At 46.3% G+C, this 23,894-nt stretch overlaps 1 protein-coding gene across 2 annotated transcripts in view; it reads left to right on the forward strand.

Annotated features, from left to right (window-relative positions):
- The first annotated feature begins 1,734 nt into the window (after positions 1-1,734).
- GPR156 (G protein-coupled receptor 156) overlaps positions 1,735-23,894 on the forward strand; it is a 68,816-nt gene continuing 46,656 nt past the window's right edge. For both annotated transcript variants that reach the window (XM_008146643.3, XM_054711807.1), the window contains exons 1-2: positions 1,735-1,830; positions 2,015-2,148. In XM_008146643.3, the coding sequence (XP_008144865.2) occupies positions 1,735-1,830; positions 2,015-2,148 (230 nt within the window). The remainder of the gene's footprint in view (positions 1,831-2,014; positions 2,149-23,894) is intronic.

Raw genomic sequence — 23,894 nt, forward strand, 5'->3', positions numbered from 1 at the left:
GTACATGTAGTACATCAAGTAATAAAGCTTACAATATTACTCTTATGCTATAAGGCACAATAGGAGATGTCTAACTTTAAATAGAAGAAAAAGAACAAAAGGTCTTTTCAACAATATCAATGACATTAGGATGCAAATAGTAATGTTTCTATATTTACTTATTAATTTTGCATTCAGTAATCTGACTAGACTGCACAAGAATTTAAATATCTTGACAGGAGATAGTGGCTGTTAGTTCTCTTGGGATTTCATTATAATGAACCTGGTAAATAATTCAGGGCCATAGGAGAGGCCAATGAGTAGGCAGCACCTGGTGCTATATTGTTCATGCTTAAGCACGTAGAATCCAAAGATGGCATTCTACACCTGTCACTATTGTTCTGGCTTAAACAGAAATTCTGTGTTCTGTGGCAATTGAAATAATAATTGATATTTTTTCCTCTTCCACTTTTTCTCTACAATAAGAGAAAGTTGTGAGAAGCTGTTTTAAAAGCAGAAGTGATATCCTCTTATAAATTTCCACTGGTAAAATTTCAAATCTGTTTTCTCTATTACGTGATAGATTGCTTTAAAGGGACCTACCTACCTTTTCTGCTGGGGCTAAACTGAGTCTTTCTGTATTTCTACTTTTGTTCTGCAAGGTAGAGCTTCTCTTTATCACAGTATTCACATTGTGAGCATCTTCTGAAGGAAGTAACGCCATCCTCTGTCCAGTTGCTCACTCTGAGGACATTCCTAAAGTCCTCAGTTTCTCCCCCTATTATCTAAGTAGCCTATTCCACTTCTTCTAGTAGTCTAACAGTTTAAAAACAAGCAGAAAACTATTGGCAAAAGGGCTCAGATATCCTCCTGTGCCCCCAGCTGAGTGGACATAGAAAGTCCCTCCATTCCCCCAGAGAACAGTAGCGAGAGTGACCGGCAGACATTGCATGCAGACAGCGGGGGGCACCAGAGCCCCCCACCCCCCAGGATCAGACAGAACTTAAGCCATGAGTTGCGTGGAAAGATCTTGGAAGGGCAGAGGATTTCTCAGTAGGGAAAAAAGGAAGATGTGCTTCACATCTCTGAACTAAAGTTTTTACAGTGCTGGGCCATAAAAAGGATCTGAAGAAAGACTTAGGGCTTTCTATCTCTAAAGCTTTATATCTAATTGTCAGATGTGCTTTGTCTTTGTTTTTAAATGATTGCTTATTAAAGAGGTTTACAATATATTTTATTTAAGTATACTATTTTAAACCTTTGTTATATGTAATAAAGTATATAACTGTATATAATAAAAATATAACTATCTAGTTAAAATATATAAAATATTTTAAACCTCTAATAGACCATTTACATATACATAAATGTATAATTTATTTGTTCACAGGTTTGATTGCTTTCCTTCGGGACCTGTGTGAGAGTACTTGGAGCAGTGACTGCCATCTGGTGGCAAGCCAGAATCATCACTTTGTGGTTACTAAGATGCCCACTCCTGACTCACATGGTATGCACTGGCCACAGGGCACCCGGAGAGCCTGGAGGGTGGCTGAGGAAGGAGCTTAGTGGAATAACCCTTCGCTTCCACCTGAATGAGTTGTCCATCCCAGATTTTGAGCCAGGAGCCACCCCCAAAATGGTACCTCTGAAGACAAGATTTGAGATGCTCTTATGTTTTAGACAAAGATCTGCTGGTACCCTACCAGCGGGTGATCAAGACTGAAGACGCACACACCAAGAGGGGCATGTGATGACATGGAGCCTGAAATAAACTGCTCTGACTTGTGTGACAGTTTACCTGGCCAGGAGCTGGATCGGAGACCCATTCATGATCTCTGCAAGACAACAATTGTAAGTAAGCAGCCCTGGGGCGTCAGGGCTGCTCAGAAATACATGTGTTGTGGGGAGGGGGTGGAGGAGGAGGAGGAAATGTTATCGAAGGACCTGTATTTCCAGGCTTTGGTTTATGGGGTAGTTTACGTTTGATCTACAGAGGAGCCTCATTCCTGACAGCTTCTCTTTATTCTGTTCTCAGACCTCTTCCCCCCACAGTAAGACCATTTCTTCTTTGTCTCCTGCCCTTGTGGGTATTGTTTGGACTTTTCTCAGCTGTGGACTTCTTCTGATAGTCTTCTTTCTTGGCTTCACAATTCGTTGCAGAAAGAACAGGTAAGCAGCCCATGCCTAGTTTCTCATCTCCCACTGCCTGGATCATGAAACCCAGAATGTTAGTATCTTTTTGGTACTATAAACTGCCAGCTGGTATCAGTAGATCTTGTCTCCTTCTGTGGCATTAAGCTATGTAAGAACTCTCCCCCCCCCCCCAAATGATCCTGGCCTTGGGGTAGAATTCCGTCTGGAGGAGAAAGATTTAGCCCAGAGTTGTGCTATCTACTGCAAGAATAACCCCCCTCCCCCAAAGAGCATAGAGATTCTCTCCTCATAAAGAAGGTCGCAACTCTTCTAAGAAGATGAGGTGTTTATATTAAAAATGGAGAGCATGTAGAGAAATCTTCTGAAGCAATACTAAGTTTGTGGCAGCACAATTGGAACCAATCTGGTTGGATTAAGGTTTTTGCAAAAATACCTGGTTTTCCTGCTAGACAATTCTGACTGGCTGGAAGATCACTGGCTCATTAGGGTAAGTATCTGTGGCTCCTAGGGCTGACAAAAGGAAAACATGATGACTGCCTTCTGAAGGGACTTGCACAATCTTGCCTTCACTGCTGTTCGATCCTTTCCTCAGGGACCAACCCCTCTATCCCTTCCACTCCAGCACCAGGCACCCTCATCCTGCCCCAGCTGTCCCAGGCGGCCTCCAGTCCTCCCTTCCTGCCACACAGCTGGTTTTTGTTTTGTTTTGTTTTTGTTTTTTTCCTGGATGGAGCCCACATCAGATTTCAACAACTCCCTCAGAGAAGCCAAACTTGTTTGGCCCCACTCCAGCCTCAACTTGGTGGTGATCAAGAGTATCATGCTCCATTACCTGGTTTGGCACTCAGAGGAGGATCAGTCAGTAGAATTTGTCAAGTGGGCATTTTGGGGTGCCATTGGCCACTTGAGGCATGGAGGACATGGAATTATTAAGTAGCAGTGACTTGGTCTGTGGGCCAACCTCAACATGGCAGTGATATGTGGTACCCTGTCCTGAGTATATCCCTACCGCTGCTCCAGCCACTTTCATTCTGTTCCTCAAATACACTAAACCTACTCCCATCTCAAGGCCTTTGACTTACAGCCCCCTACTATTCCCACTACCTAACAGTCTTCTCCATATCTTTTCATGACTAGTTACTTCTCATCATGTAGGTCTTGGCTCAAATGTCACCTCTTCAGAGAAGTCTTCCCTGACTATCTTATCTAAAGTAACCTCTTTACCCAATGGCTACCCAGTCCCCATATCTCATTCCATAGCCCATCACTGTTTTATTTACTTCATAGTAAGTATAACTCTCTGATATGACCATATTTATTGATTTACCTTTTTGTTGTCTGTATCCCCCACCAGAATATAAAGACTGTAAACACCGGGACCTTGTCTTTCATGCTCACTACTGTCTCCAATATTTAGAACAGACTCTGGAATATAATAGGTGCTTAGTAAACATGTTGTGGCTGCTGCCAAGAAAATGACTAAGAAAGTCACACATTTCAAGGTTAGAGAACTATGAAGTAGTCTTTTTAGCTGTAACACATTTTTATAATGCAAATTAATACCTGATTGGCAAATAAGAAAATAATATTATTGGTTCTTATGTAATTTTCCCCCAGAAAAATAAATGGTTTAAAGAATTCAGGAGCAAGCTTTCTACAGTTAAAGAAGGAAGCCTTAAGTTAAGAATACGAGGATACTGCTTTCCCATATAATAATATTAGGCTGGTTTACTGGCTTCAAGAATTGGGTATCCTTCCTACAACATGAAGCTATTTGGTGAAGCTATAGCAATAGATGAAGAAGCAGAAAACACATTTCCCTTGTGTTTAAAAAGAATTGATTGTTGAAGAAAGCACAGATCCAGAGCAAATTTGGATGATAATGTCATTTGTGGGAGGCAAATACCCTCGAGGATTTAAGCTACAAAAATCAGCTATGATCCTGGGTACAAATGATAGTGGAAATTTATTGAGTGCTAGTATTTTAATACAATAATTGTTATTTTTATTAGCATTCTGGTTACAGAGTTAAATATGTTTCAAGTGTTAGGGCCATACTATCCCCCCCCCAACACATTATTTTTATATGCAATTGTAGAATGCAAGGTTTTAAAATCATTTATATATCTGGTTAAAATAGAAACACTGTGGTAGTAGAACAACTGTGTTTGCTGCCTGTCTGGCTTGCAGTGGGAGCATGACTTGGCATGAAGAATAAAATACCTTAATCAATAAAGAAAAAAAAAGAAACCATAAAAAAAATAGTAAGAGGCACCATGAATAAAAACACATTTTGCAATTAAGTAGCTTACAAGGTCAGATAAGGGAAGATAAGATAACCCAGTTTCAAAAGTTCTTTCTTAAATAATAACATTTATTCAAAGGTGCAGTATCACAATTAGATGCTTCATTTCATTCCAGTTCTGTGGTCTCTAAATTTGTGATTATATGTGTATGCATGCACACATGTATGTGTCAGAGGAAAGGAAAATATTGTAATCAAATAAAATAACACAGTAATGTTTGAGTTCAGTTGCAGATATTGCATTTTTTAATAAAATTTTAAAAATATAGTCTACAAGAGAAAAATCAGTAAAGATATAGAATAACACTATTAATCAACCTGACCTGATTGACATTTATATAATCCTATACCCAACATCTGTAGAAGACACATTCTTTTCAAGTATACATGGAATGTTTACTAAGGTAGATCATATTCTGGGACATGGAAAAAGTCTCATTAAATATAAAAGGATTCGAGTCATACAGAATATGTTCTCTGACAACATTGGAATTAAATTAGAAATCAATTACAGAAAGATCTTCAGAAAATCCTGAAATATTTGGAAACCTAATAGAACACTTTAAAATAATTCATGGCCAAGGAAGAAATCAAAAGAGAAATGAAAAGCATTTTCAATGGAATGAAAATGAAAATATAAAGTATCAAAATTTGTTGGATGCCATTAAAGCAGTAGTTGCTGGCAGAAAAAAAGAAAACTCTGCTTTAAAAAGCAAGAAAAAAGCAAATAGTCCCCAAAGTAAACAAAAGAAAGAAAATAATAAAGATCAGAATAGAAGTTGATCAAATAAAAACAGAAAAACAACAGGGGAAAACAGTGAAACCAAAGTTCATTATGAAGATTGATAAAGTTAACCAACCTCTAGTTCAAGTGATCAAGAGAAAAAGAGAGAAGATATAAGTACCCAAATAAGGAATGGATAAGTGATAGCACCTAAGATTCTACAGGTATTAGAAGGATAGTAAGGTAATGTTAAGAACAACTATGGTAGGCAGCCTCTAATATGTTCTTCAATGATTTCTACCTCCTGATAGTTATATTCTTGTGAAATCATCTTTCCTTGAGTATGACCTGAACTTATTGACTTGCTTATAAATGAGATGTCACTTTGGGGGCAAGGTTACAAAAGGACTATATCTTTCATCTTGGATCTGTCTCACTCTTTGAGTCATTCACTCTGAGGGAAGCCACCTGCCACGTTGTGAGCTGCCCTATGGAGAGACCCACAGGGCAAGGAACTGATGTTTCCAGTCTGCAGTTAGCAAGGACCTGAGGCTTCCTAACAGCCATGTCAGTGAACTTGAAAATAGATCTTCTGAGGCCTAGAAGTGAATGAGCCTAGAAGCAGATTCTCTCTCTCCTCCCCGCCCGCCGCCCCCACCGCCCCACCACCACCCAGTTAAGTCTTGAAAGACTGCAGCCATAGCTGGCCGGTTGACTGCATTCTTGTGAGAATGTGCCAGAGGCACCTGGTTAATCTGCCTGTATTGTGGCAGTTTTACTCAAAATCTTCTAAAAATACTGAAAATAATGGAGTATTTCCTAACTCATTATATGAGGACAGCATTATCCTAACATGAAAACCTAACAACAACAAAAAAAACCTATAAACTAATATCCCTCACATAAATTCAAAATTCTAAACCAAATTTTAACAAACCGAGTCCTGCCAAATATAAAAAGGATAATGCTCCATGACAAAGGAATGCAAGGTTGGTTTGACATTCAAATCTCAACCAATATAATTCACCATATTTACCAACTTAAAAAAACACCATAGGATTATCTGAATAGAGAAAAAGCATTTGACATGAATCAACATCCATTCCTGATAAAATATCAACAAACTAGGCATAGAAGAGAATTTTCTCAACTTCAGAAAATACATCTATGAAAAACCTTTAACTAACACCATTTTTAATGATAAAAGACTGATTATTTTCCCTTTAAGATCAGAAAGAAAAAAAGATGTTTGCTCTCACCACTTTTATTCAGCATTGGAGATTTTAGCCAGTGTAAGAAGATAAGAAAGATAAGTAGAAGGCACCTATTTTAGAAAGAAAAAAACTAAAATGGCTTAACCCTCAGGTGACTTGAAAAAATGAACTTTGATCTACATCTTGCACCATATTCTGAAATTAACTCAAAATAGATCATAGACCTAACTGTAAAACCTAGTCCTAAATTTTTCTCACAGAAAACTTAAGAGAAAAATGTTGTGACCTTGGAATAAGCAAAGATTTCTTAGATACAATACTAAAAGCCACTTAGGGTACATGGCAGATTGTCTCTCCCAACACGGGGAACTGCATAGAGGCACCTGCCACCTCTGTCTGCACCATGGGCTGGAGGGGAAGCCAAAGAACCAGATGCTGGTAAATGGCTGAAATATGTCCCTCCCTGTGGCCTCCTCCCTTTATCACAACTTCTTAGATAGGTCCTTATGCAGGTCTCTGGCAGATACATCAGAGTTGAGTTACTTACTTCATGTACCCTGCTATATTTGTTCTCTCTGCCTTCAGGAAATCCAACACACTGTATGAGTCATGGTTCTCAAGCATGTTATTGTTGTTGCCTTCTGAGATCTCTCTGACTACCCAGGTTTCACATTATTTTCTATTATAATAAAAGGCCTGAAGATCTTCACACTTTCAAGAAAGATTAGACTCATCCTCATCTTCACTCTTTCCATTCCTTAAAGTCTTATAGTATCACCTGAATGAGGTTTTTCAATATCAACTGTAAATACTTCCTGGACTAAACCCCTACAGTGCTCAGGAGACTATATATAAATGTGATTTTAAGGGTTCCTTGGAGCTTCAACTGTATCATCGGGGTGGAAAAACATGAGCAAGTCCCTAGGCTCTACAGCAGAAGTTCTCAACCTGTCGCAACCCACAGGTTGAGAACCACTAGCAGGGTCGCCTAAGACCATCAGAAAACACAGATATTTACATTACAATTCATTAACAGTAGCAAACTTACAGTTATGAAGTAGCAATGAAAATAATTTTATGGTTGGGGGGTCACCACAACATGAGGAACTGTATTAAAGGGTTGCGGCATTAGAAAGGTTGAGAACCACTGCTCTAGAGGTTTAGGGGGTGGTGGTGGGAGCTCAGTTATGGAGGGAGCAAGAGGAAGGCTCTGGAGTGCTAGTAATGTTTATTTCTTGACCTGCTTGCTGGTTGCACAGGTGTGTCAGTTTTCAAAAATCCACTGAATTGTATGTTTATAATATTCTTTTCTTTATGCATATTTTTCAATTAAAGTTTTAAAAATTATCTTTGAGTTTTCTAAATAAACAAAAGGAAATATCCAAATGGAGAATACATGTCAACTTATCAGTGGAGAAAAAACTATTTTTTAATACTACTTTCTGAAAAAAATTATCACTTAAGGTTTTATATCATGGACATTAAAAGATAGAATAGATAGTTTTACTTTAAATGCAAAGGTGAATTGCATAAGACTTTTTATGGCACCATTGATAGTAGTAAAAACATTAAGAATTTTTTTTAAATTTCTTTATTGATTAAGGTGTCACATATTTGTCCTCATCCCCCCATTCCCATCCCACACCCCTCCCCACAGATGCCCCAACCCCCTGTTGAACTTAACCATTGGATAGGCTCATATGCATGCACACAAGTCCTTTGGTTGATCTCTCCCCCCTCCCCCCACCCTCCCCTATCCTCTCTCTGAGGCCCGATAGTCCAATCAATGCCTCCTTGTTTCTGGTTCTGTTCTTGTTCATCAGTCTATGTTGTTCATCATTTCCCCTAGATGAGCGAGATCATGTGTCACTAGAGATATACTTATAAGAACTGAATATGAGACGAGCAATAATAGTTATGCTGACAGGCAAATGTATCAGTCTGTAGTGAGTTTCTTTCTGGACCAACAGTTCTTTTGAGACCCAATATCAATGTCCACCAGTTCCTTATGTGTACATGTCAGCACTGACCCCTCAGCTCTGGATGGTGGACAAATGGTGGTAATGCAGGTCCGACTCCCTCTGGTTTGGTCTCGGCTGGACCCAGGGGCACGGCTTCACCCGGACTCAGGGGCACGTGGCCTCACCCGGACCCAGGGGGCGCATGGCCTCACCTGGACCCAGGGGCGCATGGCCTCACCCGGACCCGGGACCCAGCCTCACCCGGATCCAGGGGCACACGGCCTCACCTGGACCCGGTATCCAGCTTCACCCGGACCCAGGGGTGCGTGGCCTCACCCGGACCCAGGGGCACGTGGCCTCACCCGGACCCAGGTGCGCGTGGTCTCACCCGGACCCGGGACCCAGCCTCACCCGGATCCAGGGGCACACAGCCTCACCCGGACCCGGGATCCAGCTTAACCCGGACCCAGGGGCGCGTGGCCTCACCCGGACCCAGGGGCGAGTGGCCTCTCCCGGACCCAGGGGCGCATGGCCTCACCCGGGCCCGGGACCCAGCCTCACCCGGACCCAGGGGCACACAGCAACATTAAGAATTTTTGTTTATCAAAACAACATTGGTAAATAATACCAAAAGTGCAAGTAACAAAAGAAAAATACATTCAGTCTCATCAAAATTTAAAACTTTTGTGCTTCAAAGAACACCATCAAGAAAGTTAAAATAGAACCAAGATGGCAGCATAGGTGAACACCTGTACTTGTTGCCTCTCACAACCACATCAAAACTCCAACTAAAAGACAAAACAAATATCATTCAGAACCATGGGAACCTGGTTGAGTGGAAGTTCTACAACTAGAAGGAAAGAAAAAAAAGCACATTGAGACTGGTAGGAGGTGCAGAGGTGCAGAAGTGCAGAGGTATGGAGGTGCATGAACCAGGCTGGCAACTGGGTGCGCTGTTGTTTTTTTCAATCGGGAGGGAGATACAAGCTCCTGATTGCTCTGAACTCCAGTTCCGGGTGAGACTCTGGGGACCCAGATTCATACGGGGAAAAACTAGACTGTCTGGCATTAGGCAGGAATGTGAGGGCGGCTTTCTCTCAGAGGTGCTCGCAGTGATCATTGTTCCTGCACAGGGCCGCGGGACACAGAGACCCAGGGACCTCTCCGGGGCAAGGCGGACTGGTAGCCATTGCTGTTTGCTCTGCCCTGGTGATTCCCTGAGACCCTGCCCCACCCAATTTACAACCCCACCCAAGCTTTGCACAGCGGATTTTGCATATGAATGTCCTGTCCCTCTTGCAACCTAAAACATAACAAACTGCAGCTGGGTCAGAGAGCTCCAAAGCATCCAAAAGAAAGCCTAAGGCCCTGCAGTGGCAGCCTGCATTGCTTCACAGCTGGGCCTCATCTGGGTACTTCCAAACCCCAAACAAAGAGGAGGAATCTGCAGATCTCTCTGTAGCTCCTGTTGAGTGGCATCAGGCAGTGGCTGACTTTGCATCTCCTTGGAGATCCAAGAGCCAGTGTACCCAGTGATCAGTGTGAGACCATACCATATTACAACTCTTCACATCCATAAGCGACACACTCAAGGGGCAGACTCAGTGAGCACCAAAACCCCACTGAAGCAAGTCCTGCCCCATAAGGGTGTCTCCAGCACAGCATTTCTTCCATTGTCAATACAGCTAGTCCTCATAGCCAATTGACCTGGAGGTCAATTCCTCCCAGTGATACCAACAGCAATCAAGGCTTAACTACAATAAGACTGTGCACACAGCCCACAAAGGGGTGCACCAAGAGTGTTCACATCAGGTAATTGGGGAGGCTGAGCCACTGGGCCCTATAGGAGACCTAGCACACAAGGCCACTCTATCAACACAGGGAAGCAGCCAAAATGCGGAGACAAAGAAACATGTCACAAATGAAAGAAATGGAGGAAAGCAAACTGCTGGATATAGAGTTCAAAACCACAGTTATAAGGTTACTCAAGAATCTTCTAGAAACCTCCGAGGAACTTAGTGAGACCCTCAAGGATATGAAGAAGGACCAATCAGAAATTAAGCATACACTGACTGAAATAAAGAATAATATACAGAGATCCAACAGCAGACTAGAGGATCCCAAGAATCAAGTCAAAGATTTGAAATCTAAAGAAGCAAAAAACACCCAACAGGAAAAGCAAAAAGAAAAAAGAGTTAAAAAATATGAAGATAGTGTAAGGAGCCTCTGGGACAAATTCAAGTGTACCAATATCCGAGTTATGGGGGTGCCAGAAGAAGAGAGAGAGCAAGATATTGAAAACCTATTTGAAGAAATAATAACAGAAAACTTCCCCTACCTGATGGAAATAGACTTACAAGTCCAGGAAGCACAGAGAACCCAAAACAAGAGGAATCCAAAGAGGACCACACCAAGACACATCATAATTAAAATGCCAAGGGCAAAAGACAAAGAGAGAATATTAAAAGCAGCAAGAGAAAAACAGTTAGTTACCTATAAGGGAGTACCCATATGACTGTCAGCTGATTTCTCAACAGAAACTATGCAGACCAGACGGGAATGGCAAGAAATATTCAAAGTGATGAATAGCAAGAACCTACAACCAAGATTCCTCTACCCAGCAAAGCTATCATTTAGAATTGAAGGTCAAAGAAAGAGCTTCACAGATAAGAAAAAGCTAAAGGAGTTCATCACCACCAAACCAGTATTATATGAAATGCTGAAGGGTATTCTTTAAGAAGAGGAAGAAGAAGAAAAAAGTAAACATAAAAATTATGAACAACAAAGTGACAACAAATATATATCTATCAACAAGTGAGTCTAAAAATCAAGTGAATAAAAAATCTGATGAACAAAATAAACTGGTGAATATAATAGATTCAGGGGCATGGAAAGGGAGTGGACTGACAATTCTCAGGGGGAAAGGAGGGTGGGGGTGCAGGAAGAGATTGGACAAAAATCGTACACCTATGGATGAGGACAGTGCAGGGGGTGGGGTGGGTAAGGGCATGGGGTGGGGTGGGAACCAGGTGGAAGGGAGCTATGGAGGGAAAAAAGAGGAACAACTATAATAAACTGAACAATAAAGATTTATTAAATTTAAAAAAAAGAAAGTTAAAATAATCTAGAGAATGGAAGAAAATATTTTCAAATCATGTATCTCATAAGGGACTTGAATATTCATGGCAGCATTATTTATAATAGTCCCAAAGCAGAAACAACCCAAATATTCAAATGAAAGAAGTCAGTCACAGAAGACCATATGTTGTATGATTCCATTTATATGAAATGTCTAGACTAGACAAAGCTATGGAGATAGGAAGTAGATGACCAGTTGTCTATAGATGGGAAAAGCAAATTAAAACTATAAGATGTTAAACAAAAACCTTCAAGGCTAAAAGCTATTCTGAAGAAAGTTTGTTGATCCATATGCTAGTCAGAAAAAAACAAAACAAAACAAGTCCTGGGCATGCAGTCTAAATCACCAGCAGCAGAGCTAGATGGAGGAGACGAACATGTCCCCCACCCTGGGGTTAATTGGCTCTTTTATACAATGTTTGAAGAAGAAAAATATAAGTTGTTTTGAAATAATTTATATGGCTATAGATAAGGGGGCATGGAGAAGGTTAAGAGGGAGTAGTTCTAGAATGGGTGAATAGTCCATAAGAAAGAATTACTTGATGCTTCTGGATTGGTTGTGGGCAACATTTTGGAAAGTTCATACATAAGCAGTATGTGGTAGCGTCTGGTGGTCTGCTATTCTTTCTAGATAATCACTGAGATAGCCTCCTGGAAGTTGATTCAAAGTTTCAACTTAGCCCTAACAGATTTGGCTCAGTGGATACAGCATCGGCCTGCGAACTGGAGGGTCCCGGTTTTGATTCGGTCAAGGGCACATGCCTGGGTTGCAGGGTTGGTCCCCAGTAGGAGGCATGCAGGAGGCAGTCAATCACTGGTTCTCTCTAATCATTGATGTATCTATCTCTCTCTCCCTCTCCCTTCCTCTCTGAAATGAATAAAAATATATATTTTTATAAAACCCACAAAGTTTCAACATACATTCAGGAATATTAGTAGTCTTTTCTTGGTTTCAGCCCCATGGCTGTTAACTGATTAACCTCTTTGTCTCTTCCTCTCAGCCTCCGGCCTGCTATAATTTAGTTGGGGGCATCTCAGAATTTTTCTTTTGTGAGAAATATAACACCAAATGGCTTAAATTTTTAAATATAATATTAAAATAAAGATGTTAAAGCAATGAAACTCATCTACTCACAGTGAGAGTGCACACTGGTACAACCACTTTGAAAAATAATTTGACATATCTTCTAAAATAACACATATATCTTGTGAGCCAACAAATCCACTTCTAAGTTACCAGGTATACTCAGGAAAGTGTATTCACATTTATACCAAGAGTTGTATAAAGAATATTCACTCTAGCATTATATATATATACTAGTAGCCCGTTTGCACGAAGATTCGTGCAATAGACCTTCATTCACCTGGCTGGCTGCCTGCACCAGTTTTCTGCCGGCACCAGGGACCCAGGCCTTGGCTGTGGCCACCGCCTTCTGCCTTCTTTCAGGGTCGGGGCTTGGCCCCGGGTGGTGGCCTTGGGCTCAGCCGAACCCAACATCCCTGCAATGGTTTCCTGGTGGGTGTGGTTGGTGGGCGGGGCTTGGTTGGTGGGCGGGGCTTGGGTGTAGCGAAGGTGCGGTCAATTTGCATATTTGTCTATTATAAGGTAAGATAATGCTAGAGTGAATATATCCTACCTAATAATAGACAAATATGCAAATTGACCATACCTCCGACACACCCACAAGCCATGCCCACAAGCCATGCCCACCATCCAATCAGAGCGAGTATGCAAATTAACCCAACCAAGATGGCTACAGCCACAGAGAGCAAGGTTTCCTAGGTAACAGAGGAAGCCAAGCTTTCTGCCTGCCCTTGCCAGGCCTAAGCCTCCACTCAAGCTACAAAGTTTCAATTATAGAAGGTAAACAAAGTCAAACAGAAATGGCAGCAGAACGGAGCTTGAGAGAGCAGGCCAGGGTTGCCCCGGGCAACAGGGGAAGCAAAGCTTTCTGCACACCCTGGCCAGGCCCAGGCCTCTGCTTTAGGCTACAAAGTTTCAATTATAATCCCAACAGAAATGGCTGCCAGCCGCGGAGGGAGCCCCAGGCTTGGCTCTGCTCCAGGCTACAAAGTTTCAATTGTAGAAGGTAAATAAATTCCAGATACCAGGGCCTCCGCTTGCATTGCCAGGGGGCATGGCCCGCCTGCAAACCACCACAGGCCCCTCGTTCAGGCTGCCCCATACCCCAAGGGAACCCCACCCTGATCAGGGACACCCTTCAGGGCAAACCAGCTGGCCCCCACCCCTGTGCCAGGCCTCTATCCTATCTAATAAAAGAGTAATATGCAGATTGATCATCACTGCAACACACAATATAGCTGCCCCCATGTGGTCAAAGATCCTGCCCCCATGTGGACACAAGATGGCCACCACAAGATGGCCAGCAGGAGAGGGCAGTTGGGAGGCACCCTGCCTGCAAGGGAGGGCAGTTGGAGGTGATCAACCCTGCAGGAGAGGGCAGTTAGGGGTGACCAGGCTAGCAGAGGAGGGAAGTTGGGGGCAAACAGGCTGGCAGCAAAGTGGTTAGGGGGTGATCAGGCTGGCAGGCAGAAGTAGTTAGGGGCAATCAGGAAGACAGGCAGGCAAGCAGTTGGGAGCCAGCAGTCCTGGATTGTGAGAGGGATGTCCCAGATTGGATAGGGTACAGGCTGGGCTGAGGGACAACCCCCCTCCATGCACGAATTTCGTGCACCGGGCCTCTAGTATATATATATATAGAGGCCCGGTGCACGAAATTCGTGCACTGGGGGTGGGGGTGGGGGGGTGTGCCCCTCAGCCCAATCTGCACCCTCTTCAATCTGGGACCCCTCAGGGGATGTCCAACTTCCAGCAGTCGGACATCCCTCTCACAATCCGGAACCGCTGGCTCCTAACCACTCACCTGCCTGCCTGCGTGATTGTCCCTAACCCCACTGCCTGCCTGCCTGCTTGCCCCTACCTTGATCTCCTGCCAGCCTGATTGCCCCTACCTTGCCCTCCCCTATCAGCCTGATCACCCCAAACTGCCTGTGCCTTGGCCCCCAGTCTGGCCTCCCTCTGGAGGCACCACCCCCATAACCCCAATGCTGCTGCCACTGCAGCTGGTTATGGCTGCCTGAGCCTTGGCCTTTGTAGCCACTGCGGCTTTGTCTGGAAAGATGTCCGGAAGACAACCACTCTAATTAGCATATTACCCTTTTATTAGTATAGATTTGGGGACCATTACAACCACGCAGAACTTGAAGAAAACACATGGCCCTGGTCAGTTTGGCTTAATGGAGAGAGCATCGGCCTGTGGACTGAAGAGTCCAGGTTTGATTCTGATCATGGGCACACATGCCTGGGTTTTGGGCTCAATCCCCAGTAGGGGGCCTGTGGGCGGCAGCTGATCAGTGATTCTTTTTTTTTTTTTTTAATATATTTTATTGATTTTTCACAGAGAGGAAGGGAGAGGGATAGAGAGCTAGAAACATCGATGAGAGAGAAACATCGACCAGCTGCTTCCTGCACACCCCCCACCGGGGTATGTGCCCGCAACCAATGTACATGCCCTTAACCGGAATCGAACCTGGGACCTTCCAGTCCGCAGACCGACGCTCTATCCACTGAGCCAAACCGGTTTCGGCTGATCAGTGATTCTTATCATTGATGTTTCTATCTCTCTCTCCCTCTCCCTTTCTGACATTTTAAAAATATATATTTTTTAAAGAAAACACATGAGCTTCACTTTGGGCTTTGTCATCTTACAATATCCTTTGTGCAGTGTTTTAACTTCCCTCAACTTTCCTTTACCTACCTTTAAAGTGCAATCTATTTTGGGGAAGATGATCAGGAAAGTGATTCCAATGGGTAGAAGTTTTTTTTTGGAGGGGATGGGTCATGAAGATATTTAAAAATTGAGCATGGTGATGGTTGTACCACTCTGAATTTACTTTAAAAAAACAGTTCATTGTACACTTTAGGTGACATGTACAGTATATGGGTATTTCTCAACAAAGCTGTTCTTTTATTTCTTTTTAAATAAAGACCAGTCTTATAATCAATTGCAGATGTTTACAGAGGCCCCTCAAGATTTGCTTACCATGTCCCAAATCACGGCTGTGATTCCCAGTTGCCTCCAGTCCTGGTGGATCTGGATGGTGTGGTTTGCAAAGGAGAAGGTGGCAAGAGGCTTATGGAATTTCGGCAACCCCATTCCCCCGGTCTCCTCATAGGGCACCAGGGCCATTCCCACTGTGCCAGCTCTGCTCCCTTTAACCTGTTGGGCAAAAGAATCCTGCGTGCTCTGGCCAGAAAGTGCATTCTTTCTTAGGTGGCCCGGATGCTTTTTTTAAGGTCGTTTTATGGATTCAAAAGAATAAACAGAGATGTGGAAAGCTTTTGTCAAAATCCTTTACATGGTCCTTTTACATTCTTCCAGTGTCATGGGAAATGAGATGTGGCTCTGAATTCATCCCAAAGTGTGTCTTTGGGCAAAAGCACCCAGAACGGCACAACTCCTGCAGAATGCCCCACACACTTTGCTGTCAGGACTCAGGGGGACTTGAGGGTGAGCGAGGTGGCGGTGCCAGCACAGGACCTGGGAGAAGGTAGCGCTTTCTACACTGCCCAGGCCACGTGGACTACAGCAGTACCCGCCCAGGTGGGCAGGGTGTTTCTGCTGTTTTGTTTTGGTCTGGCCTCCACCCCATCAGCCACAGACCTGTGCCTGCACTGAGACTGAATGGTTTGATGGCCCTACTTTTTGGTGGACAGTGGATGCACTCCCAGAGACTGGCAGTTAGACTCTGGCGGCTTCTGAGTCCCTTGCGGGGAGAGCCCGGCCCTAGGTCAAGAACAGACTCAGGCGTCCTCGGCCAGGAGGCCTCCTTGGGCTAGGGGCCGCCACAGTTTGAAGGCTGGCCATGACCCCAGTCCTGGCAGGGGTCTCCTCTGGGGTGCTGGCAGGCCTGGGCTAGGGCTGCGGGAGGTTTAGAGGCTGGTCACGCCCCCGATCCTGGTGGGGATCTCCTCTGGGGGGCTGGCAGGCCTGGGTTAGGGTCACTGGCGGTTTGGAGGCCGGTCACGCCCCCGATCCTGGTGGGGGTCTTCTCTGGGGTGCTGGCAGGCCTAGGCTAATGGCCACCCTGGTTTAGAGACTGGTCACGCCCCCGATCCTGGTGGGGGTCTCCTCTGGGGTGCTGGCAGACCTGGGCTCTGACGCCGCAAAGGGAGAGGTTCCTGAATCTGCTTCCCACACACCTAGGCTAGGATACATCTTGTAGGAGGCGGCTTTAATGCCCGGGGTCGGTGACCAGGTCCTCCGGAGCCTCGCTTTCTGGGCTGCAGTCCCACGTCTCCCAGTGCCCCAGCCTCGGATGCGCCCATGCAGTTGCCCCCACCACCAGCCACCTCAGTGCAGGCCACAGCAGCTGAAGCCAGCCTCTTGGAAGCCAGGCCACCACACCCACCACCTCTAGTAGCTCTCTGCTGCTTGCTCTCTGTGCCCTGTCCACTGGGGTGGGGGAGTGCTCCCAGCCCAGAGGCCCTCCCTCCCTCCGCAGCCTGGCTTGGGAAGCTGGCCTCATGCTGGGGCTACTATGCCAGCATGCCCACTCGGCTACTATGGGTGCAACACGGGCCCCACGGAGGCCAACCTGGAGAACGTGGACCGCAGCTCTGCATCCGGCTGCTGCAGATGGCCTCGGTGGTCAACTACCACCTGCTCCTTCCACTGGCCCCATTGATCCCTCTCAGCACCAGCCATTTAGGCGAGGGTGGCGATCGCCCAGGGACCTCACCCCGGGAGCGGCTGGCTGGGCCCGGCCACGCCACCCGGGTCGCGATGGGTCCCGGGACCCCCGGGAGGCTGCTGGCCGTGCCCGGCCACACCCCCCGCCCCCCCCCCCCCCCCCGTCGCGATGGGTCCCGGGACCCCCGGGAGGCTGCTGGCCGTGCCCGGCCACGCCCCCCGGGTCGCGATTGAACCTGGGACCCCCGGGAGGCTGCTGGCCGTGCCCGGCCACGCCCCCCCGGCCGCGATTGAACCTGGGACCCCCGGGAGGCTGCTGGCTGTGCCCGGCCACACCCCCCCGGGTCGTGATTGAACCTGGGACCCCCGGGAGGCTGCTGGCCGTGCCCGGCCACGCCCCCCCGGGTCGCGATTGAACCTGGGACCCCCGGGAGGCTGCTGGCTGTGCCCGGCCACACCCCCCCCCCGGTTCGCGATGGGTCCCAGGACCCCACCGAGGCTGCTGGCCATGCCCGGCCACGCCCTCCCGGGTCGCGATTGAACCTGGGACCCCCGGGAGGCTGCTGGCTGTGCCCGGCCACGCCCCCCCGGGTCGCAATTGAACCTGGGACCCCCGGGAGGCTGCTGGCCGTGCCCGGCCACGCCCCCCCGGGTCGCGATTGAACCTGGGACCCCCGGGAGGCTGCTGGCTGTGCCCGGCCACACCCCCCCGGGTCGCGATGGGTCCCGGGACCCCGCGGAGGCTGCTGGCCGTGCCCGGCCACGCCCCCCCGGTTCGCGATGGGTCCCAGGACCCCACCGAGGCTGCTGGCCGTGCCCGGCCACGCCCTCCCGGGTCGCGATTGAACCTGGGACCCCCGGGAGGCTGCTGGCCGTGCCCGGCCACGCCCTCCCGGGTCGCGATTGAACCTGGGACCCCCGGGAGGCTGCTGGCCGTGCCCGGCCACGCCCCCCCCGGTTCGCGATGGGTCCCAGGACCCCGCGGAGGCTGCTGGCCGTGCCCGGCCTCGCCCTCCCGGGTCGCGATTGAACCTGGGACCCCCGGGAGGCTGCTGGCCGTGCCCGGCCACGCCCCCCCGGGTCGCGATGGGTCCCGGGACCCCGCGGAGGCTGCTGGCCGTGCCCGGCCACGCCCTCCCGGGTCGCGATTGAACCTGGGACCCCCGGGAGGCTGCTGGCCGTGCCCGGCCACGCCCCCCCGGTTCGCGATGGGTCCCAGGACCCCCGGGAGGCTGCTGGCCGTGCCCGGCCACGCCCTCCCGGGTCGCGATTGAACCTGGGACCCCCGGGAGGCTGCTGGCCGTGCCCGGCCACGCCCCCCCGGGTCGCGATGGGTCCCGGGACCCCGCGGAGGCTGCTGGCCGTGCCCGGCCACGCCCTCCCGGGTCGCGATTGAACCTGGGACCCCCGGGAGGCTGCTGGCTGTGCCCGGCCACGCCCCCCCGGGTCGCGATGGAACCTGGGACCCCCGGGAGGCTGCTGGCTGTGCCCGGCCACGCCCCCCGGGTCGCGATGGGTCCCAGGACCCCACCGAGGCTGCTGGCCGTGCCCGGCCACGCCCCCCCGGGTCGCGATTGAACCTGGGACCCCGCGGAGGCTGCTGGCCGTGCCCGGCCACGCCCTCCCGGGTCGCGATTGAACCTGGGACCCCCGGGAGGCTGCTGGCCGTGCCCGGCCACGCCCCCCCCGGTTCGCGATGGGTCCCAGGACCCCACCGAGGCTGCTGGCCGTGCCCGGCCACGCCCTCCCGGGTCGCGATTGAACCTGGGACCCCGCGGAGGCTGCTGGCCGTGCCCGGCCACGCCCTCCCGGGTTGCGATTGAACCTGGGACCCCCGGGAGGCTGCTGGCTGTGCATACCACGCCCCTCTAGGGTTGCCATCACTCAGCAGGACCCCCGGAACTAAGAGGATTTGGCGCCGCCATCTTGGTTTTCTCAACGGCCAGATAGGCCACTCAGAGTCCCGCCCCCAGCCTCTGGCAGGCCCAATCATGGGCATAGCGGAGGTGCGGTCAATTTGCATGTTTCTCTATTATAATGTAGGATATATATATATATATATATATATATATATATATATATATATATATAGCTAATATGCTAAGTATCTGTTCAACCAATCGCTATGACATGCACTGATCACCAGGGGGCAGATGCGCACTGGCCATTTACAGAGAAACAGCACTGTGGGCCTGGTGCCCACAAAGCAGCACTCGGCTTCCCCCAAATGGGACACAGGCCCTGCCACCATCCTGGAGCGACACCCCACCAAATCGTAGCCAATGCTGCCAAGAACCCATGGTGCAAAATGGGGCCCACAGCCCAGCCCAGACTGGAAATGGTGGCTGTGGGCGCTGGGTAATGACATCATGTAGCAACGCTTGGCTTCCTCTCCCTAGCAACTAGCCTCTTTGGAGTTTCTTCAGCCCAGGAACACGACTTGCTTTATAGCCAGATGCAAACATTTTACACTTTAACCAAATGTCTGTGAAGCGTTTTCCTGTGCCTCATCTCATTTGATCCTCACAGAAGTCCTGGAATAGGTAGATAGGAGACTCAGTGGAATCCTATTTTCTTTTCATTAGACAAAAAAAAAACGGAGATTTAGAAAGCTAGAAACTTGACCTGACTGAAAAGAAGTAAGAAATGGTGGACCTTGAAAATGACTGCAGGTTTTCTCACTGCGCACAATATAGTCAAACACTGCTGCAGTTAAATATTTTATCCTTTGTTCTCCCTGGAAGTTGATTCAACAATAATAATGTGCTTCGAGTTGATATTTACTGCCGTGTTGCTGACAATTACCTGAAAGAGAAGTTGGGGTGCTTCACTGGGCTGGAAAAAGTTCAGCTAAATCAGAAAGCAGGTCTAATTAAGATATAAAGCTCTCACTGGCACCAATCACATGCATGTGTTTTGATCTGTCATTGTCAATCATGAATTTGGTTGACACTTCTATTATGGAGAAAGGACGAATAGCGATATTAAAATATTTCTTCTAATTAATTTCCTTTCAATGTGCACAAATTCATGCACTGGGCCACTGGTTTGTAATAATCTCAAATGCCCTCCAGTAGTAGAAGAAATAAATAAATCATGGTGTAGTCTTACAATGGAATACTATTCAGCAATGAAAACGATCGAGTTACAGTTACATCGAGTAACATGGAAGAATCTCACAAAAGTCAAATTAAAAAGCCAGCTACCAAAAAGCATGTTCTATGATTCCCCTTATATAAAGTTCAAAACCAAACATAGCTAATCTATTGTGTTAAAAGTCAAAATAGTGGTTTACCTTTAGGGAGGAAGGAAAAGAAGATAATTCAGAGTGGAGATTTTGAGGTGTTGTAATGTTTTCTTTCTTGACTCAGGTGATAGTTACATCAATATCTTCTTTGTGATTATTCACTGAGCTAAATATTTATAATTTGTGCACTTAAAAATACCTTTTCTAGCCCAAGATTCTTTTAAAATTTTATTTCTTTTAATATATTTTTAATGAAATCAGAGAGGAAGGGAGAGAGATAGAAACATCAGTGATGAGAGAGAATCATTGAATGGCTGCCTTCTGCATGCCCCACACTGGGGACCAAGCCCACAACCCAAGCATATGCCCTACCTGGGAATCAAACCGTGACCTCCTGGTTCATAGATCAATGCTCTACCACTGAGCCACACTGGCCGGGCCAAGAATCTTTCTTTTTAAGGTCAACCTGTCAAGGACCTACAGTTATAGGAGTCATGAAAAGGAAGTGGCAATGTCTTCAGGGGACTGTTGAACATGAGGACAGCATCAACTTCTAAATACCTTCTTTACATAATATCAAATATCCACATGTGTTCAACTAATAAGCTTTCTTACTTTGATCAAATTACTGCATCAAGATTTATTCTTAAATTTCCTGTTCCCTTGGCTTTCATTAATGTAGCTGAGCACAAGAATTTTACTTAATTTGGATGCTAACAAGATTAGACAGTAATCTGACATTAACCGTTTTTTTTATCCTATTCTATGCCTTATTTCATCTCACTTCCACTAAAGAGCTTGCTTTGAGGGAGGTAGGTGTCAGATAGTAAACATTTTTAAGCATTTTGAATTTTGCTGTTATCAATGGTGAATGATACTATTCTCTCTGTGTGTGTGTGTGTGTGTGTGTGTGTGTGTGTGTGTGTGTGTGTTGGGAGGAGGCGGTGATCAGGATGTTAATCTATGCACAGTGACCTTTGTTTCTATCTGACCGAGCAGATGTAGGAATTAATCATTGTCACTCCTGGATGCTGCGGCTGCAGCTGCCTCCCACTGCCTTTCTGCCCCTGATAGATTTATTCATGCATTGTGTTTGCTGGAAAACATGCCTCAGCACAGAAAAACTGGCAAATTAGAGAAGCTTATCTGTGAATATAATTATCTAGAAACACATTTTTTTCTGCACATCTGTACCTATATATTATGAACTCTTTAAAAGAAGAAGACAAAGAAAAAGAAAAGCAAGCTAGAAATATTGCTTATATAACATCTGAACCATTATTTCCTATCCTGAGAAATTTCACATTGGGCCAGTGTCCTGGGTTGCAAAGAGCTGACTGTCTTCTAACCTCTATACCCTTCTTATTTTTGTAACTGTTCCCAGCCCACCCCTGCCTCCCAGTTATCAATTTAGTCCCAGTCCCAGAATCTGGGCATACATTGGTTCCAGGCACAAGAAAATAAGTGTTCTAAACTAGAAATGAATTCATTTTAGAGCAGACCCCCACCACAACCTTCAGACCGTAACGAACACTTTCTGAACCCCAACCATCCCCATTACGTAGATATCCCTGCAGCCTCACCAGATCCCACCCCTGGTGACACTGATACCAGCCTGGAGACCAAAGCCACACCCTTTGGGATATTGGGAGTCAGCTCCCAAATCATCCAGTATAAATGTCCTGGGCCTGGTTTATCCATGTTCATTTTCCTCCCTCTCATTAACAATCAGGTCAGCATACCCTGCGGCTGAGGCTAACGAGGAGCAGTTAGTGCCTATTCAGAGTCTGTTCCTTCCTTTCCAGGGGCCCACTCCTGCCAGCATCCTAGACCTTCGCTGTAGCTGTCTATGCTAGCCTGGGCCTTTCTGATACCACCCCTCACTCACTGGGACCTCTGCTCCTTTCCTGCACTCCCTGACCCTGCTTGATTCTCACTCACAGTTTACTCCTTTGCTGACTCTTTCTGCATTTCTCTTCCTCAGAATGATCTGGTTTTAAACACCCTTGCAGATTGCATCCCTGGATTACCACTGCTTGTCCTTACTTTCCTGCTCTGGTTTATGGGTCTTAATCTTATGAGTCTGCCTAGACTCCTGAATTCAAACTATTTTGGTCTAAGCTCTTCACCTACCATTTGAGCCCCAACTCTGACAGTCTTCCTGTTTCTGATAGTTTTACCAAGCACCTTATTAGGAAAAGACAGGTTAATCTCCTGATGTCACCCTTAGTGATTGGGCCCGCCTCCCAGAAAGAGAAGCAAGCAAACCCAAGTGTCCATTTGACAGATGAGTGGATAAATAAAGGGTATTATATATTCAATGGAATATAATCCAACCTGAAAGAAGATTCTGATGCATTCTACAGCATGGATGAACCTTGAGGACATTATGCTAAATTTAATAAGCCAGCCACAAAAAAAATAAATACTGTGTGAATGCACTTATATGAATTATCTATCATAATCAAACTCATGGAAATAGAAACTAGAATGGTGGTTGCCAGGGGCTTGGGGAGGCAGAAATGGGGAATTGTTGTTTAATGGGTACAGAGTTTCTGTTAATGTTCATTTAATTGTTGTTTAATGAGTATAGGGTTTCAGTTTTGAAGGATGAAAAAGCTCTGGAGACTGGTTGAACAACAATCCTATATAATAAAAGCCTAATATGCAAATTGTCCCCTCAACTGGGAGTTTGACCACTCGCTATGATGTGCGCTGACCACCAGGGGGTGGCGCGGAACATGGCGGGTGTCAGCGATGCGGTGTTGGCGGTGGGCGGCAGTGGAGGCCCTGCCAGCCCTGATGGGCCCCGACAAGAGCAGGACCACAGTGGGATGGTGGAGCAGGTGAGGGGGTGGCACCAGGCCACCCCGCAGGCCACCCAGAGGGACCCCACCTGTGCACAAATTTGTGCACCGGGCCTCTCTTGGGGATATAATTAACACGACTGAACTATACACTTAAAAATGTTTATGTTATTTTATTGTATCTTACCACAATTTAAAACTTTTTAAATGTTTTAAAGATAAAGCAACAGAAACTCTTATTGGTAAGTAACTCCTTTTGGTCAAAAAAATCTATTATGGGGTCATTTTCTTAAAACTGTATTTCAGCGATTATCAACCTGTGTGCCACAAGAATTTTTAAAACATGCAATACCTGACAAATCAGGGGGACTGACCTCTTTTTCCTTAGATTGTCAACAATAAAAGTCAATACAACAACAGTCAATACAACAATAACTATCTGGTGTGAATGAATCAAAATATACCTATTTTTTTTGTCAGATTGGCAAAAAATATATTTTTTGGTATACCCGCAGAATTTTAGTAATTGGTTTACGTGTGCCATGAAATGAAAAGAGCTGAAAATCACTGCTATATTTTATTACCTACCCAATTTCTTAGGAGATAATGATCATCCTTAAATCACTACCTGTTTTGTGAAGTTGTTACTTT

The sequence above is a fragment of the Eptesicus fuscus genome, chromosome 3 (assembly GCF_027574615.1).
Source record: "Eptesicus fuscus isolate TK198812 chromosome 3, DD_ASM_mEF_20220401, whole genome shotgun sequence".
Classification (NCBI taxonomy): domain Eukaryota; kingdom Metazoa; phylum Chordata; class Mammalia; order Chiroptera; family Vespertilionidae; genus Eptesicus; species Eptesicus fuscus.